Source organism: Siniperca chuatsi, linkage group LG18 (genome assembly GCF_020085105.1).
Source record: "Siniperca chuatsi isolate FFG_IHB_CAS linkage group LG18, ASM2008510v1, whole genome shotgun sequence".
NCBI lineage: Eukaryota > Metazoa > Chordata > Actinopteri > Centrarchiformes > Sinipercidae > Siniperca > Siniperca chuatsi.
The window spans coordinates 8,890,084-8,905,405 of NC_058059.1; the positions used below are offsets into that span (position 1 = coordinate 8,890,084).

Sequence of the window (15,322 nt, forward strand, 5' to 3'; positions counted from 1 at the left end):
TCCTTTCTTCACTTCCTCTTCCCTCTGTTGTGCAGTTTAAAGTTTGAGTGAAGTAAGATGAAACTGTATATTTCTTCACTGGGGAAAAAAATTACTTTTTTGCATCACAAAAAACAGCACTGCTAAGAAAGTACATGAATAAAATGTCTAAATATTGTTTGGTGTCTGTTTATAAAATGCTGTTATATATCTGAATCCAGTTTAACTTCATATTTAGAAGAAAGAACTAAAACAACTTTAAAGTGTGTCTATCAAGAACATTTAGAGGTTAGTGAACTTCTATCTGTCCTTTTTGCTTTAGTGGAGTGGACTGAGGTCATTTGGAAAGAAACCCGGCCGCTCTTTCTGCGTGAGCATTTGCTGCCCATCAGTGGACTCAACTGCTGTGTTGAAACACTGAAGGGACATTTTTTGCAAGGAATTTTTCTCTCCCAAAACAATTTCCACCAACATGACCTCTAATTCCAATTTATCCAACATGCGACGGCTGGTGGAACAACTGAAGCTTGAGGCCAGCGTGGAAAGAATCAAGGTAAAGAAAAGAAATACAACATTAGAACGTGAGAGTTTAGGGGTTACTAATTGGCTTTTCTTGATTTGTTTAACTTTGTTATATTTATGAAATATGATGAATGAAAAAGCACTATTAGATTCAACACATTACAGTATAATTTTTTGCTTTTATTTTACACAACATATTTATTCATTAGCCACCTACCTTTTACAGCATGGTTATTTAATACTGACTCATAAAGTCTCATATGTTTTTGCTCCTTGCTCTTATTCCACACATTAAGCACATTATACCCAGGCTGTAGCATATTATTTATTATATATTTTAAAATACATTCAACTAAAACACATTTATGTTGTGAATTTAGAGGATGATGGGAAAATGTTGCTGTGTGCTTTTCCCAAACACTTTTATACGTTACAGTGTGACATACCGGTACGTCAGATTGAGATGTTTGTAGAATACAATAAAAATCATTCACGAGAAGTTTAACACATGTCACAGATAGTCTAAATATTTGAAGACTACTAGTTTGTTATGATTATGCCAAAATGTGTTTTTTGTTTTAAGTTCTTGCCCCTTTTCCTTTTCATTTGACATATCTCGATGGTTTTACTTGTGTCATCTGTATTGTGATGTGATTTTATGTTGTAATTGCTTGCACTGATTGTCTGCTTAATATTTCTTTGCTTTGTATTAATTGCTCACATCGTACTGTACATTTCCTACCCTGCATGTCGCTTGCTTTCCTCCTTTTTATCCTCTGGTCAGCTGCCTTTTACAGGTTATTTGTTTTATTGTTGTTTTAAAGTCTAATTTAACAACTGGCCACGGTACAACAGATGAAAATTAGCCTTTTGGCTTACACTGGCTCATTTACAGTGATGTTGATAAATGTGCATTGTCCCTGTGAAAAAAAAGACAGAAACAAATGGTACCACTTCCTGATAACTCACCATTTAAAAATGGTTTCTAAGCATTAACTGATGGCTTTTTTAATGGATAATGAATCATTTACTAATGCTTTATAGATCCTTTACAAGCCACTAATAAGAATTACTTTGGGGTCCCTTGTGTTTATCAATTTCTAATAGGACGGTGTAGTCCCTCATTCGTCCAGGAGTGTTCTATCGTAGAAAAGGTTTCAGTCGTAGTCATCTGGACACTGTTTTCAGAATCAAGACGTTTTGGCTCCCATCCGGAAGTCATTCTCAATTGTGAAAAAATGGGAAGGGAACTAGAAATTGAAAGGCATGTCCAGAATGCACTCTCAGCCTGTGGTTATCCTACTTGGGCTATCAAAGTTAAAAGAGCCAAAAAACAGGACAAAAGTGTAACAGAACCAAGAAGGAATGGTGTCTCCATTCCTTATGTATCTGGACTGTCTGAAAAACTACAAAGGATCTTTAGACAGCACGATGTTCCTGTTTTCTTTAAACCAGGCAACACTTTGAGACAGAAACTCGTTCACCCTAAGGACAAGTTACCCACACAGAAACAGAGCAATGTAGTTTACTCCATTCAGTGCAGTGAGGAAAACTGCAAAGACCGGTACATAGGTGAGACCAAACAGCCACTTCACAAAAGACTTTATCAGCACAGACGACACGCTAACTCAGGATTACAGAGCGCCGTGCATTTGCATCTAAAAGCTACAAACCACACATTTGAAGACAGCGAGGTGAAGATTCTAAGTAGAGAGAAGAGTTGGTTTGAACGTGGTGTCAAGGAAGCCATTTTTGTGAAAAAAGAGAACCCCTCTTTGAACAGAAATGGTGGTCTGAGATTCAATCTGCACAAAGTCTATCACAGTGTATTAGCACCTTGGTTGGCCAATCATATGCTAATCAGGTACTTAATAGTGATGAGGGAGGTGCAGCCAGAAAACAATAGGCCTGATTACTGATTACTGGGCCATCTTGGAAACTATTAGGTCAGTTTCAGGTGAAACTAGCTAATCAACAGATACTCCAGATTCCTTCCTAAGGGCAGGGCTTATGTAACACAGAGTAGCTTAAATTTCTAGTTCCCGTCCCATTTTTTCACAATTGAGAATGACTTCCAGATGGGAGCCGAAACGTCTTGATTCTGAAAACAGTGTCCAGATGACTACGACTGAAACCTTTTCTACGATACAATTTCTAATAGGCCATCAGCAAAACTTTGTCAGTCACAAAGGGTTCCTATTGCAATCCATAAAATCTGCAGTGGTAAATGTTAATAAGGGATTTGATCCAGATGTCCTGCATCCCTTTTCTAGAAGGTAAGTGGTCAAACAGTCCATTGGAGGGGCCTCCCTAATAAATTAAATAGCTATCTAAAATACAAATAAGTTTGAAGCTGCAGGAGAATTTTCCACAACCTGGCAACCCAAAAGTTATTCTTATTAATGGCTTATAACCGATCTATAAATTAAAGATTCATGAACCATTAATAAAGCCATAAATCAATGCTTACAAACCCTTCTTTAAAGGTGACTAATATAAATAAATATGTGTGTTTTTGTTCCCAGGTGTCCCAGGCGGCTGCAGAGCTCCAGCAGTACTGTCTGCAGAACGCAGGCAAGGACGCGCTGCTGGTCGGAGTCCCCACAGGCAGCAACCCCTTCAGAGAACCACGCTCCTGTGCTGTAGTGTGAAGGTCAGAGTCCGTAAAGTTTACAGTCTTTATTTTTTAAGTAAAACCTATTATTATAGCAGAGTTTCAAATGAGGAATAAAAAGATTTTGCACTTCTTGCAGATGAAGAGGAAGTGGAACTGTGGCATCTCACTCACAGAAGCAAGGAATTCCATTTTGTTTTTAACCATTTTTATTTTATTTTAATTTCATGTTTTTGAAGAAAAACACATGAAAAAAGAATATATATTTTTTCAAATAAATGTCTTAGCCATATATTGTTGCTTTTTTAACACATTAAACTACTTCACATAAACCTCCTTCATCTTAGTCTTTATTTAAATACCTTTTGACAGCTAGTGCTGTATAAGTGTGATCTCTGTTTTATACAGTGGACAGTGGCAGACTCATATAGTGATCATCTAAGCGGATGTTTATAGCTGAGGCTCTAAATTATGCCTTGGAATCTTGTGTTGTCCGAGCTTCCTGGTGTATAGTCTAAGTTGGGAGCACAGCCGGAGAGAGGAAACTGGGTCTTCCTGTTCAAAATTGCAAAGACACTCAACAGAGAGTTACACTTCACTCTGCCTTTGAGCTTTTAAAGATTTTGGAACTTATTAACAAGCTCAAAACTATGCTAGATTAGAAACAAAACATGAATCACCATAGTGTGGAAACTGGATACTATGAATCACCATGTCCATTTTAAGTGTAATTTAAGTCAGTGTCTGTTTTTATTTCATTTTATGTTTTATTTATTTGTATATATCCTGTATTAAATGGAACTCATATATTTGAAGGTGTAGACAGTAGCCCCAGAAACAGTCTAGATCAGCCTAAAAGACGTCTAGCCAGTCATCAGACAGCTCTCTACTTTGTCACTTCCTTTTCCTCTCAGTACACTGTTCTTGGACGAGTCTCAATAGTTTGCTCATTTTGATGCAGCAGCCTTTGTTCAAATGTATACCACACTGAGGGCATCAGATGTTTCTCCTTTTTGACACATCTTGCATTCTGAAGATACTAAGACCTTAACTTACAAAACACATAGTATATTTACTAGAAGTACTCTTTTAAGTAGGCCCTATACCATGTTAATTAGTGTTCATAGAGGCCCTTATTTTATATTACAGGGAGGTTTTTGATTCTGTTTACTCCATATAAAATACTCCATACTCCAAGTAAAAGTCCTGCATTCAAAATGTTACTTGAGTAAAAGTAAAGAAGTATTAGTAGCAAAATGTACTTAAAGTACTTGTTCTGCAGTAAAATGTCCCGTGTGACTGATAAATTATTATATGACATTATTAGATTGTTAATACTGATGCATCAATGTGTAAGTAGCATTTTACTGTTGCAGCAGATTGAGGTGGAGTTAGTTTTAGCTACTTTATATACAGTTAACTAGTTTGGTCCAGTGGTTTCCAACCTAGGGGTCGGGCCCCTCCAAAGGGACACAAGATAAATGAAGGGTTGTGAGGTGATTAATGGGGCAGGAAAGAAGAAAAAGTTCAGACACTTTCTCTAATCTTGAAGTAACAGATAGAGCACTTCACAGTCACCAACTCACATAAGGGAGAGCACAGGTAGTGCATCTCAACCCATTCAAACTCCTTCGGTGGTGGTTCAGTGGTATATAGTTTGAGCTGTGGGTTGGAGATTACGATTGGAAGTTTGTTGAATCGCTCCCACTGAACCAGCAGGGGGAAAACAATCTGTCTGTGGGGTAGTACTGGGCAGCTCACAAGTGGTTAATGTGTGTTATCTGCTGTATAGATAAATAAATACCTAAATGAAAGGGCTACATTTTGGTTCTTCTCTGTGCAGTTTTCTCTTTTGCAATTGTCTCAGAGTGCTAGTTAAACAAATTCTTGTTCATTTTCTTTCTGATGTTTTCTTTTCCTTTCCCACACGAGTGGCATGTTTTTCATATGCAGATTAAGTCATAGGAAAGGCACGAGAGGCAGAGAGAGAGAGGCTGGTTTAATTATAAACGTAACCATAACTTAACTGTTACGTGTTGTCTCAGTGCATGTTATGGGCCTGGCCATACACAGGTATGGTAAAAATCAAAGGTGAAACTAGGTTATCATATAAACCTAGAGTACAATTTTAGGTGTCACAGGACATGTTGAAAACATGCATTTAATTACTAAGGGTAAGTGTCAACTTATGCCATCTGCTGGTCATGTCTGGGGAACAAAAATATCACAATTCATTTTTCTCAAAGCAGAATTTTTTTCCTCAGTGGTGGAAGAAGTATTTAGATACTTCACTTCAGTAAAAGAAGCAATACAACAACGTAGAAATACTCAATTACAAGTGAGTCCTGCAGTGAAAATGTTACTTAGATAATAGTACCTAAGTATTATCAGCAAAATTTACTTAAAGTATCAAAGTAATCAATTTAGAAAATTGATTATACTATTATATAAGATCTTGGTCACTGATGCATTAATGTGTGAGCAGCATTTTACTGTTGTAGCTGGGTGAAGCCGAGCTAATTTTAAACATTTTTTATACTGCTGGGTGGTTAAATCTGTGACAATGCTTCATATTTCATAAGATATTCATATGTTTTGTTTGTAAACGTAGTTGTTGTAGAAAAATTACTTTTAGGTATACATGTATGTGTTTCTGCTTTGTCATGGTTATATGACCCTGGCCTTTTACCTACTCTGCCAAGAATGTGAAAAGGTTCAGGTTGTCTAGTTAAAGATTATAAGACTTTGGGGTGTCTCAGTTTCTTGATATACTGGATGGAGACAAGATTCTGTTATTTAGATAAGAAGAGCCACACACGCCCCTCTTTGTAACCTTGTTTTCTTGGGTATAACTAGATTGTTGCAAAGATTGTTTGTTAAGCAAACTCCATGCCACCACTGTTGTGTGGGGTCTGTTTCCGGGTACCTGTATTTTTAATAAAATACATTCAAAACTAAGACAATGGAGACTGTCTAGAGGGTGTTAATTTATTCATCAAAATAGAGACTGACCTGAAAATGCTAATTTTATTAATCAGTAATGAAGTGTAAAATGGAAATACTCAAGTAAAGTATAAGTATTAGTTGTAGCCATTTGAACTTTTACATTAAACTTTCTTTCAGTTGATTCATACTCAGCAGGAGTCTGTCTAGACCAACAAGAAGTCCAGATGTTGCAGCAGTGTATTTCAGTGTCTGGTTTTGTCGGTCCTCCTACATGTATCTACTTTCTGTTGGTCCAGGGAACCTGCAAAACTTCATATGTTGGCTTGTTCCTCCAAAAGACAACGCAATGGAAAATATAAATAGATGTGCTTGGCTGTGAAATTAGCTGTTGTTCCTTGTCAATGAGTGCTCCGCTTGTCAAAGGTGCAGTTGTTCTTTGACGAGGAAATAACCTGAATAGCTTGAACAGAGTCATATTCTCCTTTAAAGGTATGGGCGGGGAGCAGAGAGCAGAGTTGGGTTTCAGAGCCACCCCCCTTTTTCTATTCTCACAAACACTGTGGTGCAGTCCAGTCGCAGCCCAGGGAAACACTTTGGGCTGTGTGTGTGCACGCTTTGGTTATAGCCTCAAGCTTTCCTGGATGACTATGAACCTAACTGCCATCAATGAAGGACCACAACACGACACACCACTGGGAAACTTGCACAGCTTGTCCACACTTTTTTCAAAGGTCATTGACCTCTTAGAAAGGATTGATCCAGCTCCTTCCTATTTGCCAATGACACTGAACTTTCATGTATAGGATGAGCACTTTCATCAAGTGAGGAGATGGCCAAAGTGTACAGACTCTATGTAGGAATTGCAACAGGTAAGATTTACTGTTGTTTTATCATTTTACTTGAATCAGTGTTCACCTTCCCTCCTTACTGGTTGTAAACAGAAGGATAGCTTTAATTTTATATAAGAGGTTGGCAACCTTGACACGTTAGAGTGATGTTTACATATAATTCTTAGTTTTAAAGCGAGCTCCTAGTTATAGTTGTTTTCTCAAGGGACTACATAGTGTTAAAAATGCCACTGTATGAGTTAATTCTGTATTTGATTATTGGCGCACTTTTTCAACTTCCATGTGCCTTCAAAGTAATGCAGCCAAAGCAGTTTGGAGACAGTGCTCTCCCTGCTGAGCTATATTTGTACAGTAGTGTGTTCAGTGTTGGTTAATGATTGAATGAGGAGTTATATATTGCCCATGATTATTAATCATTGTCAAAACAGGTTTCCCTAATGTGGAATGAAAATATGATATGAATATTTGGCAACTCTTTGTAATATACTCATATATGTACAGGTTTACACAGTCTGTGGTAAACTGTTATGTAATCAAACAGCTCCAGGAGTGACCAGGGCTGTTAATATGGTTTTTGTTTAGAGCAGTAAAAGTGTGTGTGTGTGTGTGTGTGTGAGAGAGAGAGACAGAAGTGGGCGTGAGCGTGAGAAATTGCCACTCTCTCCTACCCTATAAGGCTGGCTGACATCATGACTCAGCAGCTATTCACCAATAACTCCATTTAACATTTTAACCAATAATGTTGTTAAAATGTTTGCGCATTGTGCACGTGCATATATTTGTTTTTTGTGAGTCCGTACGTGTGTGATTGTCTTTTTGTTTTGTTTCTGGCTGCAGCTCTGGCCTTATGCAAATACTCCCTGGCAGATTGGAATGCCACTGACGAGTCTGCCAATCAAACTGTGTCCCGCTGTCATCGCCATGGCAACAGAGACAATTGCACAGGTAGATATGGACAGGAGACGAGGGGCGGTTCCCTTCGTGGTGTCATAAATGGTTGCTTTGAGGTTAAGGTTTACTGGAAGAATTGGCTAAGCACAGCTGTGGATGTATACATGCAAACACACCTACACATTGAAACACAGGAAAGGAACAAAATGAGAAAAGACAGAAATAGAGGCAGTTAATTGTGGAGGAGTTATATTCCTGGCTGTCCAGAGAGCAGAGGAGTAATTAAAGTGCCCGAGCTGATCAGGAGCCTGAACTGGTTGTTAGTAACTTCTGTGTCTTCGAAAAATACATCAACTCTCGTAGAGAAGCAGGGTCAACTAACTCTGCTGAGTAATTTGTTCTAATTACAACAAATTATACTTCAATGCAATCTTGTAATTAAAGTCCTTATATCTTTTGCACCTTCCATCCTCTTCATTTTAAACACTGTAGCCCACAGCTCTATATTTTAGAATATGTATATTTTACATATTTTTAATTGTAAATTTCTGTTTTATGACTCTTGACTTTTATAGTAGGCTACTTGTTTTCTTTTCTCTTACTCTGTTTATTTTGACTGTTATTCACCATATATATAACACTAAGGCAAATTCCTTGTATGTGAAAACCTACTTGGCAATAAACCTGTTTCTGATTCTTATTTTTAAAAATATTGTTGTCTTTGTTTGATGGATTAACCAAATCAAAACAATATTTTTCACTAGGAGCTACTTTATCAAAATGTATCGAGCGGTATTCAAATGGTTGCAAACGGCAATTTCACCAGTAGATGCCACTAAATCCTACACACTGGACCTTTAAGCTAAACTAAACTAACCAACTAGCTACAACCAGCAGCAGGTTAGCTTAGCTTAGCAGAAAGATTGGAAACAGGGGTAAACAAAACTCAACTCTCTCACCAAAAACCACAACTTGTCATTTTTACACTATTGTATACATGTTCATTTAGTTTAGGTGCTTGTAGATGTTTTATTCCTTTCCAGGCTAGCTGTTTTCCCTGTTAAGCTAAGATAAACTAACCAACTGCTAGCCAGCAGCAGGTTAGCTTAGCTTAGCAGAAAGATTGGAAACAGGGGTAAACGTAACTCACTCAACTCCCTCTAAAACCACAACTTGTCATTTTTACATATGTTTTTGTACAGATTAAACAAATGAGATATAACATATTAATTAGTTAGTTTAGGTGCAGGTAGACGTTTTTATTCCTTTCTAGGCTAGCTGTTTTCCCCATTAAGCTAAGCTGACCTAACTGCTGGCTTTAGCTTCATATTTAACGAACATGAGAGAGGAATAGATCTTCTCATCTGAGCTAAGTCTTGTCAAGAAAGCAAATAAACATATTTTCCAACGTATTATTCATTTGAACTTTGTAACTGGATATTTCTTTTCAACAATGAGGTCATGGCAGCAAGCCTGATCTAATGTTTCAGCTAACAACTGAAGCGCTCTCATTGATGTTACCTGAATGGCAGTATTATTTTACAAGCTCATTTTCAAAGATAATCTCATGGGAATGTGTTGTAAAGGAGTGGCAGCCTGTAGTATAAAAAGCACTATGTGTAACTGGTGGTCAGAAGTTCAGCATCATGGCCCACTAGCAGCTGTGTTAGGGTGTGTTTTAGTGTGTGTATTTATGACGAAAGCTATAGAGAAGAGGGGGAAAAGATAGGCAAGCTGACTGGAAATTCCTTCATTCACTGTAACTATATCCCATCTTAGCATGTGTTTAATTTAGTAAAGAATTGTAATAATTGACACACGTGGTTAATGAGACCTTGATGACGGCAGGCTTTTCCTGGCACAAATTAATCAGGACTTCTCTCTGGATCGTATTGCAAACAGTCTATTTATACATCAGGCCATGCCAGAAGGTGAGCGTGTAAGTCAAAGAAGCAAGCTGACAGAAAGTGACACAGTTACAGAAATAGTCAGACGTAATAGTCGGAAATAAGCTTTTTCGCTTTCTTGATGAAAGTTATACGAGAAGATTGATGCCACTCTAGCACTTGTACGGCAAAACTAAAGCTACAGCCACGAGATGGTTTGCTCAGCTTTACAAAAAGACTGGAAACAGGAGAAAACAGCTATAGCGTGTTAATTAGTGAGTTTTAGAGGTGCTGGTAGGTGGATTTTGTTACCTTCAGACAACGCCAGGCTAGCTGTTTCCTCGCTAAACTAAGCTAAGCTAACCGGCTGTAGCCTTATATTGAACGGACTAACATTACAGTGCAATCGATCTTCTCATCCAACTTTCAGCAAGAAAGTGAATTAGCATATTTCCTAAAATATTTAACAATCTATCATATGAGAAGCTCATACATTTTACTGTATATAAGTATATGTATATACTGTGAACTTAAACAGATGATGAAATGTTGTTATACTGAAGTGTCTTTAAACACAATACTTCTCAAACTAATTTTAAATGTTGTAATTTAATTTCTCCAGCAGACACAATAGATACAGGGCAGTGGAATGGCCACTTCTCAAAATGCCCTGAGGAACTAACAAACTACTGCGTACACGGGGACTGTCGTTACGTTACAGAACAGAAGACACCGTCTTGTAGGTGAGAGACTGTCTTCTGTAAAATGAGATAATAATGGTGACTGAGAAATATAAAGAGATAGATGTAGCTGTAAAAAGGACGGGAAGGAGATATTCAAAGTTAGGAGCTTGACAGCGAAGACAGGAAATTGGCAGTAAAGTTGTTTCATTGTCTGTTACTGTATGTTCCTGCACTGCCATATGTTTTGAATGTTAAGTCCAAATATATTTGGAGAAGCAGACAAGGAAAATTCACATCAAATCATTTGAAAATTAAAGTCATGAAAGTCGTTTTATTTTTGTTTCTTTGTCTCAGGTGTCAGCGTGGTTACATTGGTTCCAGGTGTGAATATGTGGACCTGGACTGGCAGATAGGAGAGAAACGACAAATCATAATAGCCTGCGTCATCGCAGGGCTCGTTTTCCTCATTCTTCTCATTGTATTCATCTGCATTTGTTCACAGTAAGCCTTTGTGCTCATGGGATAGAAAAACAATTGATTTTCAAATGTATAAAATGTACTTAAAGGTCCAGTGTGTAACATTTAGGAGGAACTATTGGCAGAAACAGAAAAAAATATTAGTATGTTTTCATTAGTGTATAATCACCTGAAAATAAGAATTGTTGTGTTTTCATTACCTTAGAATAAGCTGTTTTTATCTACAGAGGGAGCAGGTCCCTTTCCATGGTGGTCACCATGTTACAGCACCATGTTTCTACAGTAGCCCAGAATGGACAAACCAAACACTGGATCTAGATAGGGCCGTTGGCGTTGTTTGCGAGTTTCATGGCCACCATAGTTTCTCCTACACGCTTGGAGAGGAAGGGTGATGCGAGTGTTATTCAAATGGTTGCAAACTGCAATTTCACTGCTAGATGTCACTAAATCCTACACACTGGACCTTTAAATGAATAGTTAGACATTATGCTATGCTTAGCAAAACCAGTTGTTCAATAATCTCATTCCATTTTAAATGAACAAGTCAACACAAATATGGTTATTCACTGTCTTGTTGACAGATAGATCAATACCACTTTCATGTCTGTATGGTAAAGTTGTAGCTGGAGCCAGGAGACAGATAGCTTAGCTTAGCATAAAAATTAGAAACCGTGGAAACAGCTAGCCTGGCTCTGCCCAAAGGTAACAAAATCCACCTACCAGCACCTCTAAAGCTCACTAATTAACACATATCTTGTTTGTATCGGTACAAAAACTGAAGCGTAAAAATGATTCAGCATGGTAGCAATTTTCAAAACTCCTTGTTTTTTAATTTGTGCCGATTTCATCCAAAATTGACCAAGAATCCAAAAGTAAATTGATATAAACTGCAGATGTAAAATCAGTTTTCCCAACAGCTTAATCTTTGGCTTTCACCCGCCATTAGAGGCGCACATTGCAGAACTTTAAGCTCTGTAATGGGATGTTTCATCCTGGGTGCCAAAGTGCATACAGTGAATTCGTAGTTAACTTCTCCCCTAAAATGTACACAGGCTTTGGCTTTTTATCACTAGATACTTTCTAACACAGCTGTTAATCTTTTGTACATATTATTCAAACGGGAGAGTTTCATGTCCATCCAAGCTGTGGAAGTGCTCCAACTGTGAGTGATGTAACATTGTCTATGGGAAAAAATGATTGGGACTTTTCCTGCTGGAACCAGGGGAGCTTGAAATAGCTCTTCCCACTTCACTTATTGTCGTTTTTACATTTTGGTTTTTGTATGTATTAAACAAACGAGATATAACATGTTAATTTGTGAGTTTTAGAGGTGCTGGTAGGTTGATTTTCATACCTTTGGACAGAGCCAGACCAGCTGTTTCCCCCTGTTTTCAGTCTTTATGCTAAGCTAAGCTAACTAGCTGCTGCATGTAGCTTTACATGTAGCATACAGATATGAGAGTGGTATCAATATTCTTATCTAACTCTGGGCAAGAAAGTGAATAGCTTGTTTTAGTGTTGACCTGTTAATTCAAAAAGGAAGCATGATTATTGAACAAATGGTTTTGCCATTACTGCTGCATATAAATGAAATGTACTGATCCTGTGTATAACACGTTTACATCTCTGTCAGTCGTAGGTGCAGATTGTGTTGGCGGAGGGGAAGACGGAGGGAGGAACCAAGGAACGGGACAGAGAAGCTCAGCATGATGGACACCAGTGCAACACACACACCTTTAACGGCAGACTCAACAGAGCCACCACACACCAACGCTGTATGAGAAGTGTGTGTGTGAGTACGTGTGCGACCACATATCACGCTATGTAGCCACAATTGTAGTACAATTGTTTAAATAGACATTAGGGATTTTGTCCTTCATGTGACAGCTGCTGCCTTTTGTCTCACAGTGACGGCAGTGTGCTATTGGAGGTCCCTCTGCGCTGGACAGGTCTGAGGCCAGCTCAAAGGAAGGACATTTCTGGATAAAGGTTGTGTTAAATCAAACAGGAGAACAGGAGTTTGCACCCTCTTATTAAAGGGCAGCTTTATCTGAAACTTTGACAAGGCTTCAGAACAAAGAAGATGCCTTCCTGGATTTACGATAAACCCAAGTTTGGAGATGAGTGTTCAGCTGGTTCTGTGTTGGCAAGGACACTTTTTTCCAAATGGCGTGGAGCCACATCCGCTTGTAGCTTTTCACTTAGCACTGCTGACTGCACAGCACTAAATAAATTGTTGCTATGTTGAAAAAAGCTGTGACACCAGCTGGCAGCCGGCGATAACAGTTGATCAGGTTGTCCTGTGTGGGAGATACTTAGACACTGAAAAATGAGAGGAAAGGGACTGTGTGAAGATATTACACTCCATGTTCTCTCTGGGGAACTCTTGTCACTTAAAATAAATCATTAAATGTATAGAAATATGCAATATTATATATAAGTACCAGCAGAATACTGTTTCAGTATACTGTATCATTGTGTCATATCGTTTCTACTTTGTTTACTGCTGCTTTTTTCACAAAATCAGCTGTTATTATCATGTATGACTCTATCCACGGCAATGTCTCCATGTAAACTCACACAGAATATTGTTACTCATCAACATTAGCAATGCAAGAAGAGCCTTCTATATACTAAAGGTTGCAGTTCTGGACTCCCGGGTTGGAGGAAGACAAGGAGAACTTGTGCTGGATGCTTTTTTGATCTGTATATTTGGAGCCGAGCAGCCTCCGAGCTACAGAGGCAGAACAGCCGAGCCTGTGTGTGGAGCCTCCACTGAGGTGAAAGTGCTCCACTGTATGAGTTTCTAAACTGCCAGCCTTTCACCGGGTTTTTAATGCGTATCTGTCTACATCTAAATGTAGAATGAAGAGTCAGAGTCAGTGAAGTCTGTTTATATGTCACCTATCAATAAATATGTCTAGTGTATATGTGCTGTCCATTTAAATTATTTTTACGTCACAGCTAAAATCTATTGCAACGAGACCCGTAAGAAAAATTACTCAACATTAGGTGGTGTTTTGTAAGAAATGTTACTCAACATGCCCTCAGTCTGCAGACTGTTTTGATCTCATCACAGACCAATGAGTTCAAGTTCACAAGACCACTGCTAACTTGCACTCCCTCACAGACTGTTCCTAAACTACTGTAACCTGTTACAGATCATTAGTTTCAATTTTAAACTTTTAATCAAATACATGTAGTATTTATGATATTATTACATATACACTTTCAGATTAAGTAATGATTGCGCTCCCTTTCAGGTGATTGTACTTTGGTTACAGTTTTATTGTGTTGTTGTGTTGCTATGGTGCTGTGTTACCAGTTGGAGTCAGCAGCGTCATGTTGCAGGAGCCAACAAATTCCAGTTTGAGTGTGAACATAAGACAGTATCGTCCTCTGACATAATATGATTTAATCCTGTCGGCACAAGGGAATTATCTTGTATCTGAATTTTGTCCTTGATTCTAACACTGTTTCATGTCATTCTTTAAGATGTGCATCAAAATCGATGCATCAGAAACAGAGATATCGTTGTTTTTATTCCACACATACTTCTTCCTTGTCAAAACTTGGTGCCTACATAACCCACAATGCAACCCAACTGCTGACAGTTCGGTCAGAGATTCAGCTGTGTTATGCTAGTGTCAGCTTATGTAGCCTCGAGCTGCTAGCCTCAAGCAGAGATGAGGAGCAGGCTACAGAGGTCTGACAAGCTCTCTTCTTTCTAACTCCACACCCCCAGATTATTTTCATTTTCAAACCTGTAATCTTCTGCCCCAACTGTCACTGACTCAAGTGACATCACTCGGGGAAATTTATCAGACTTCGAGCAGCTCCCTCTGGAGCCACAAAAAGCTTTATACAACTTTTTTCACATATAAGTAAACAGACTTTGATGTGTAAAATCGGAGGAGTTTCCCTTTAATTTATAATTTACCATCCAAATACACAAATCATCACTTGAATTTGAAAATATACAACCAGTGCAGAATCTACACATTTTTCTTATGGCTCCGTTCTTTTCCGAGAGCCGGCTCTTTCGGCTCCCAAATGGCTCTTTATTTAGTACCACTTCTGCTGGTCAATGACTAAATTACATTCTTATTTATTGCAAGAAATAAATATGCAAGACTCATCTACATTGAAATATTCTGTTATATTGATGGTTAAAAAGTGGGATATGTCAAGAATAACTATCCTAGTTGTATAACAAAAATAACACTCTACTAATGAAATAGTATGGTTAATAAATAATTACACAACATACACAACAATGTAATTTGTATGATGTATGGAACAAAAAACATTTCTGCTCTGTTCAAAAGTGTAATTTGTTTGTTGTCATGCATTTCCTCAGCGTGACTGACACATCACTGGTCAAAACTGGCACACAGCAACAAGGAAGTTGACATTTTGGTAAATACACTTATTCGCTTTCTTGCTGGGAGTTGAATGAGAAGATCGATACCACTC

The 15,322-nt window shown here is 38.1% G+C and overlaps 2 protein-coding genes across 4 annotated transcripts; both read left to right on the plus strand.

Moving 5' to 3' along the window:
- Positions 1-327: 327 nt before the first annotated feature.
- gng10 (guanine nucleotide binding protein (G protein), gamma 10) lies at positions 328-3,451 on the plus strand. Its single transcript, XM_044174171.1, has 3 exons — positions 328-532; positions 3,027-3,154; positions 3,255-3,451. The coding sequence occupies exons 1-2, from the start codon at positions 452-454 to the stop codon at positions 3,150-3,152; spliced, it is 207 nt and encodes a 68-aa protein (XP_044030106.1). The 5' UTR covers positions 328-451; the 3' UTR covers positions 3,153-3,154; positions 3,255-3,451.
- Positions 3,452-6,492: 3,041 nt separating this feature from the next.
- btc (betacellulin, epidermal growth factor family member) lies at positions 6,493-13,774 on the plus strand. Of its 3 annotated transcripts, none has more exons than XM_044174167.1 (6): positions 6,493-6,930; positions 7,747-7,854; positions 10,309-10,429; positions 10,724-10,870; positions 12,480-12,638; positions 12,755-13,774. In XM_044174167.1, exons 1-5 carry the CDS (start codon positions 6,891-6,893, stop codon positions 12,625-12,627), a joined length of 564 nt encoding a protein of 187 aa, XP_044030102.1. In that variant the 5' UTR covers positions 6,493-6,890; the 3' UTR covers positions 12,628-12,638; positions 12,755-13,774. The 3 variants fall into 3 exon arrangements, with proteins under 3 accessions (XP_044030102.1, XP_044030103.1, XP_044030104.1); XM_044174168.1 differs by having other exon boundaries at positions 6,606-6,930; positions 12,480-12,642; XM_044174169.1 differs by having other exon boundaries at positions 6,606-6,930; positions 10,312-10,429.
- The last annotated feature ends 1,548 nt before the right edge of the window (positions 13,775-15,322 follow it).

Excerpts from the sequence above, each read along its gene's own strand:
- gng10 (XM_044174171.1), top strand. The coding sequence starts at position 452 with ATGACCTCTAATTCCAATTTATCCAACATGCGACGGCTGGTGGAACAA. Across the intron at positions 533-3,026 it reads CCAGCGTGGAAAGAATCAAG|GTGTCCCAGGCGGCTGCAGA; the intron begins GTAAAGAAAAGA and ends TTTTGTTCCCAG.
- btc (XM_044174167.1), top strand. The coding sequence starts at position 6,891 with ATGGCCAAAGTGTACAGACTCTATGTAGGAATTGCAACAG. Across the intron at positions 7,855-10,308 it reads CAACAGAGACAATTGCACAG|CAGACACAATAGATACAGGG; the intron begins GTAGATATGGAC and ends TAATTTCTCCAG. Across the intron at positions 10,430-10,723 it reads CAGAAGACACCGTCTTGTAG|GTGTCAGCGTGGTTACATTG; the intron begins GTGAGAGACTGT and ends TCTTTGTCTCAG.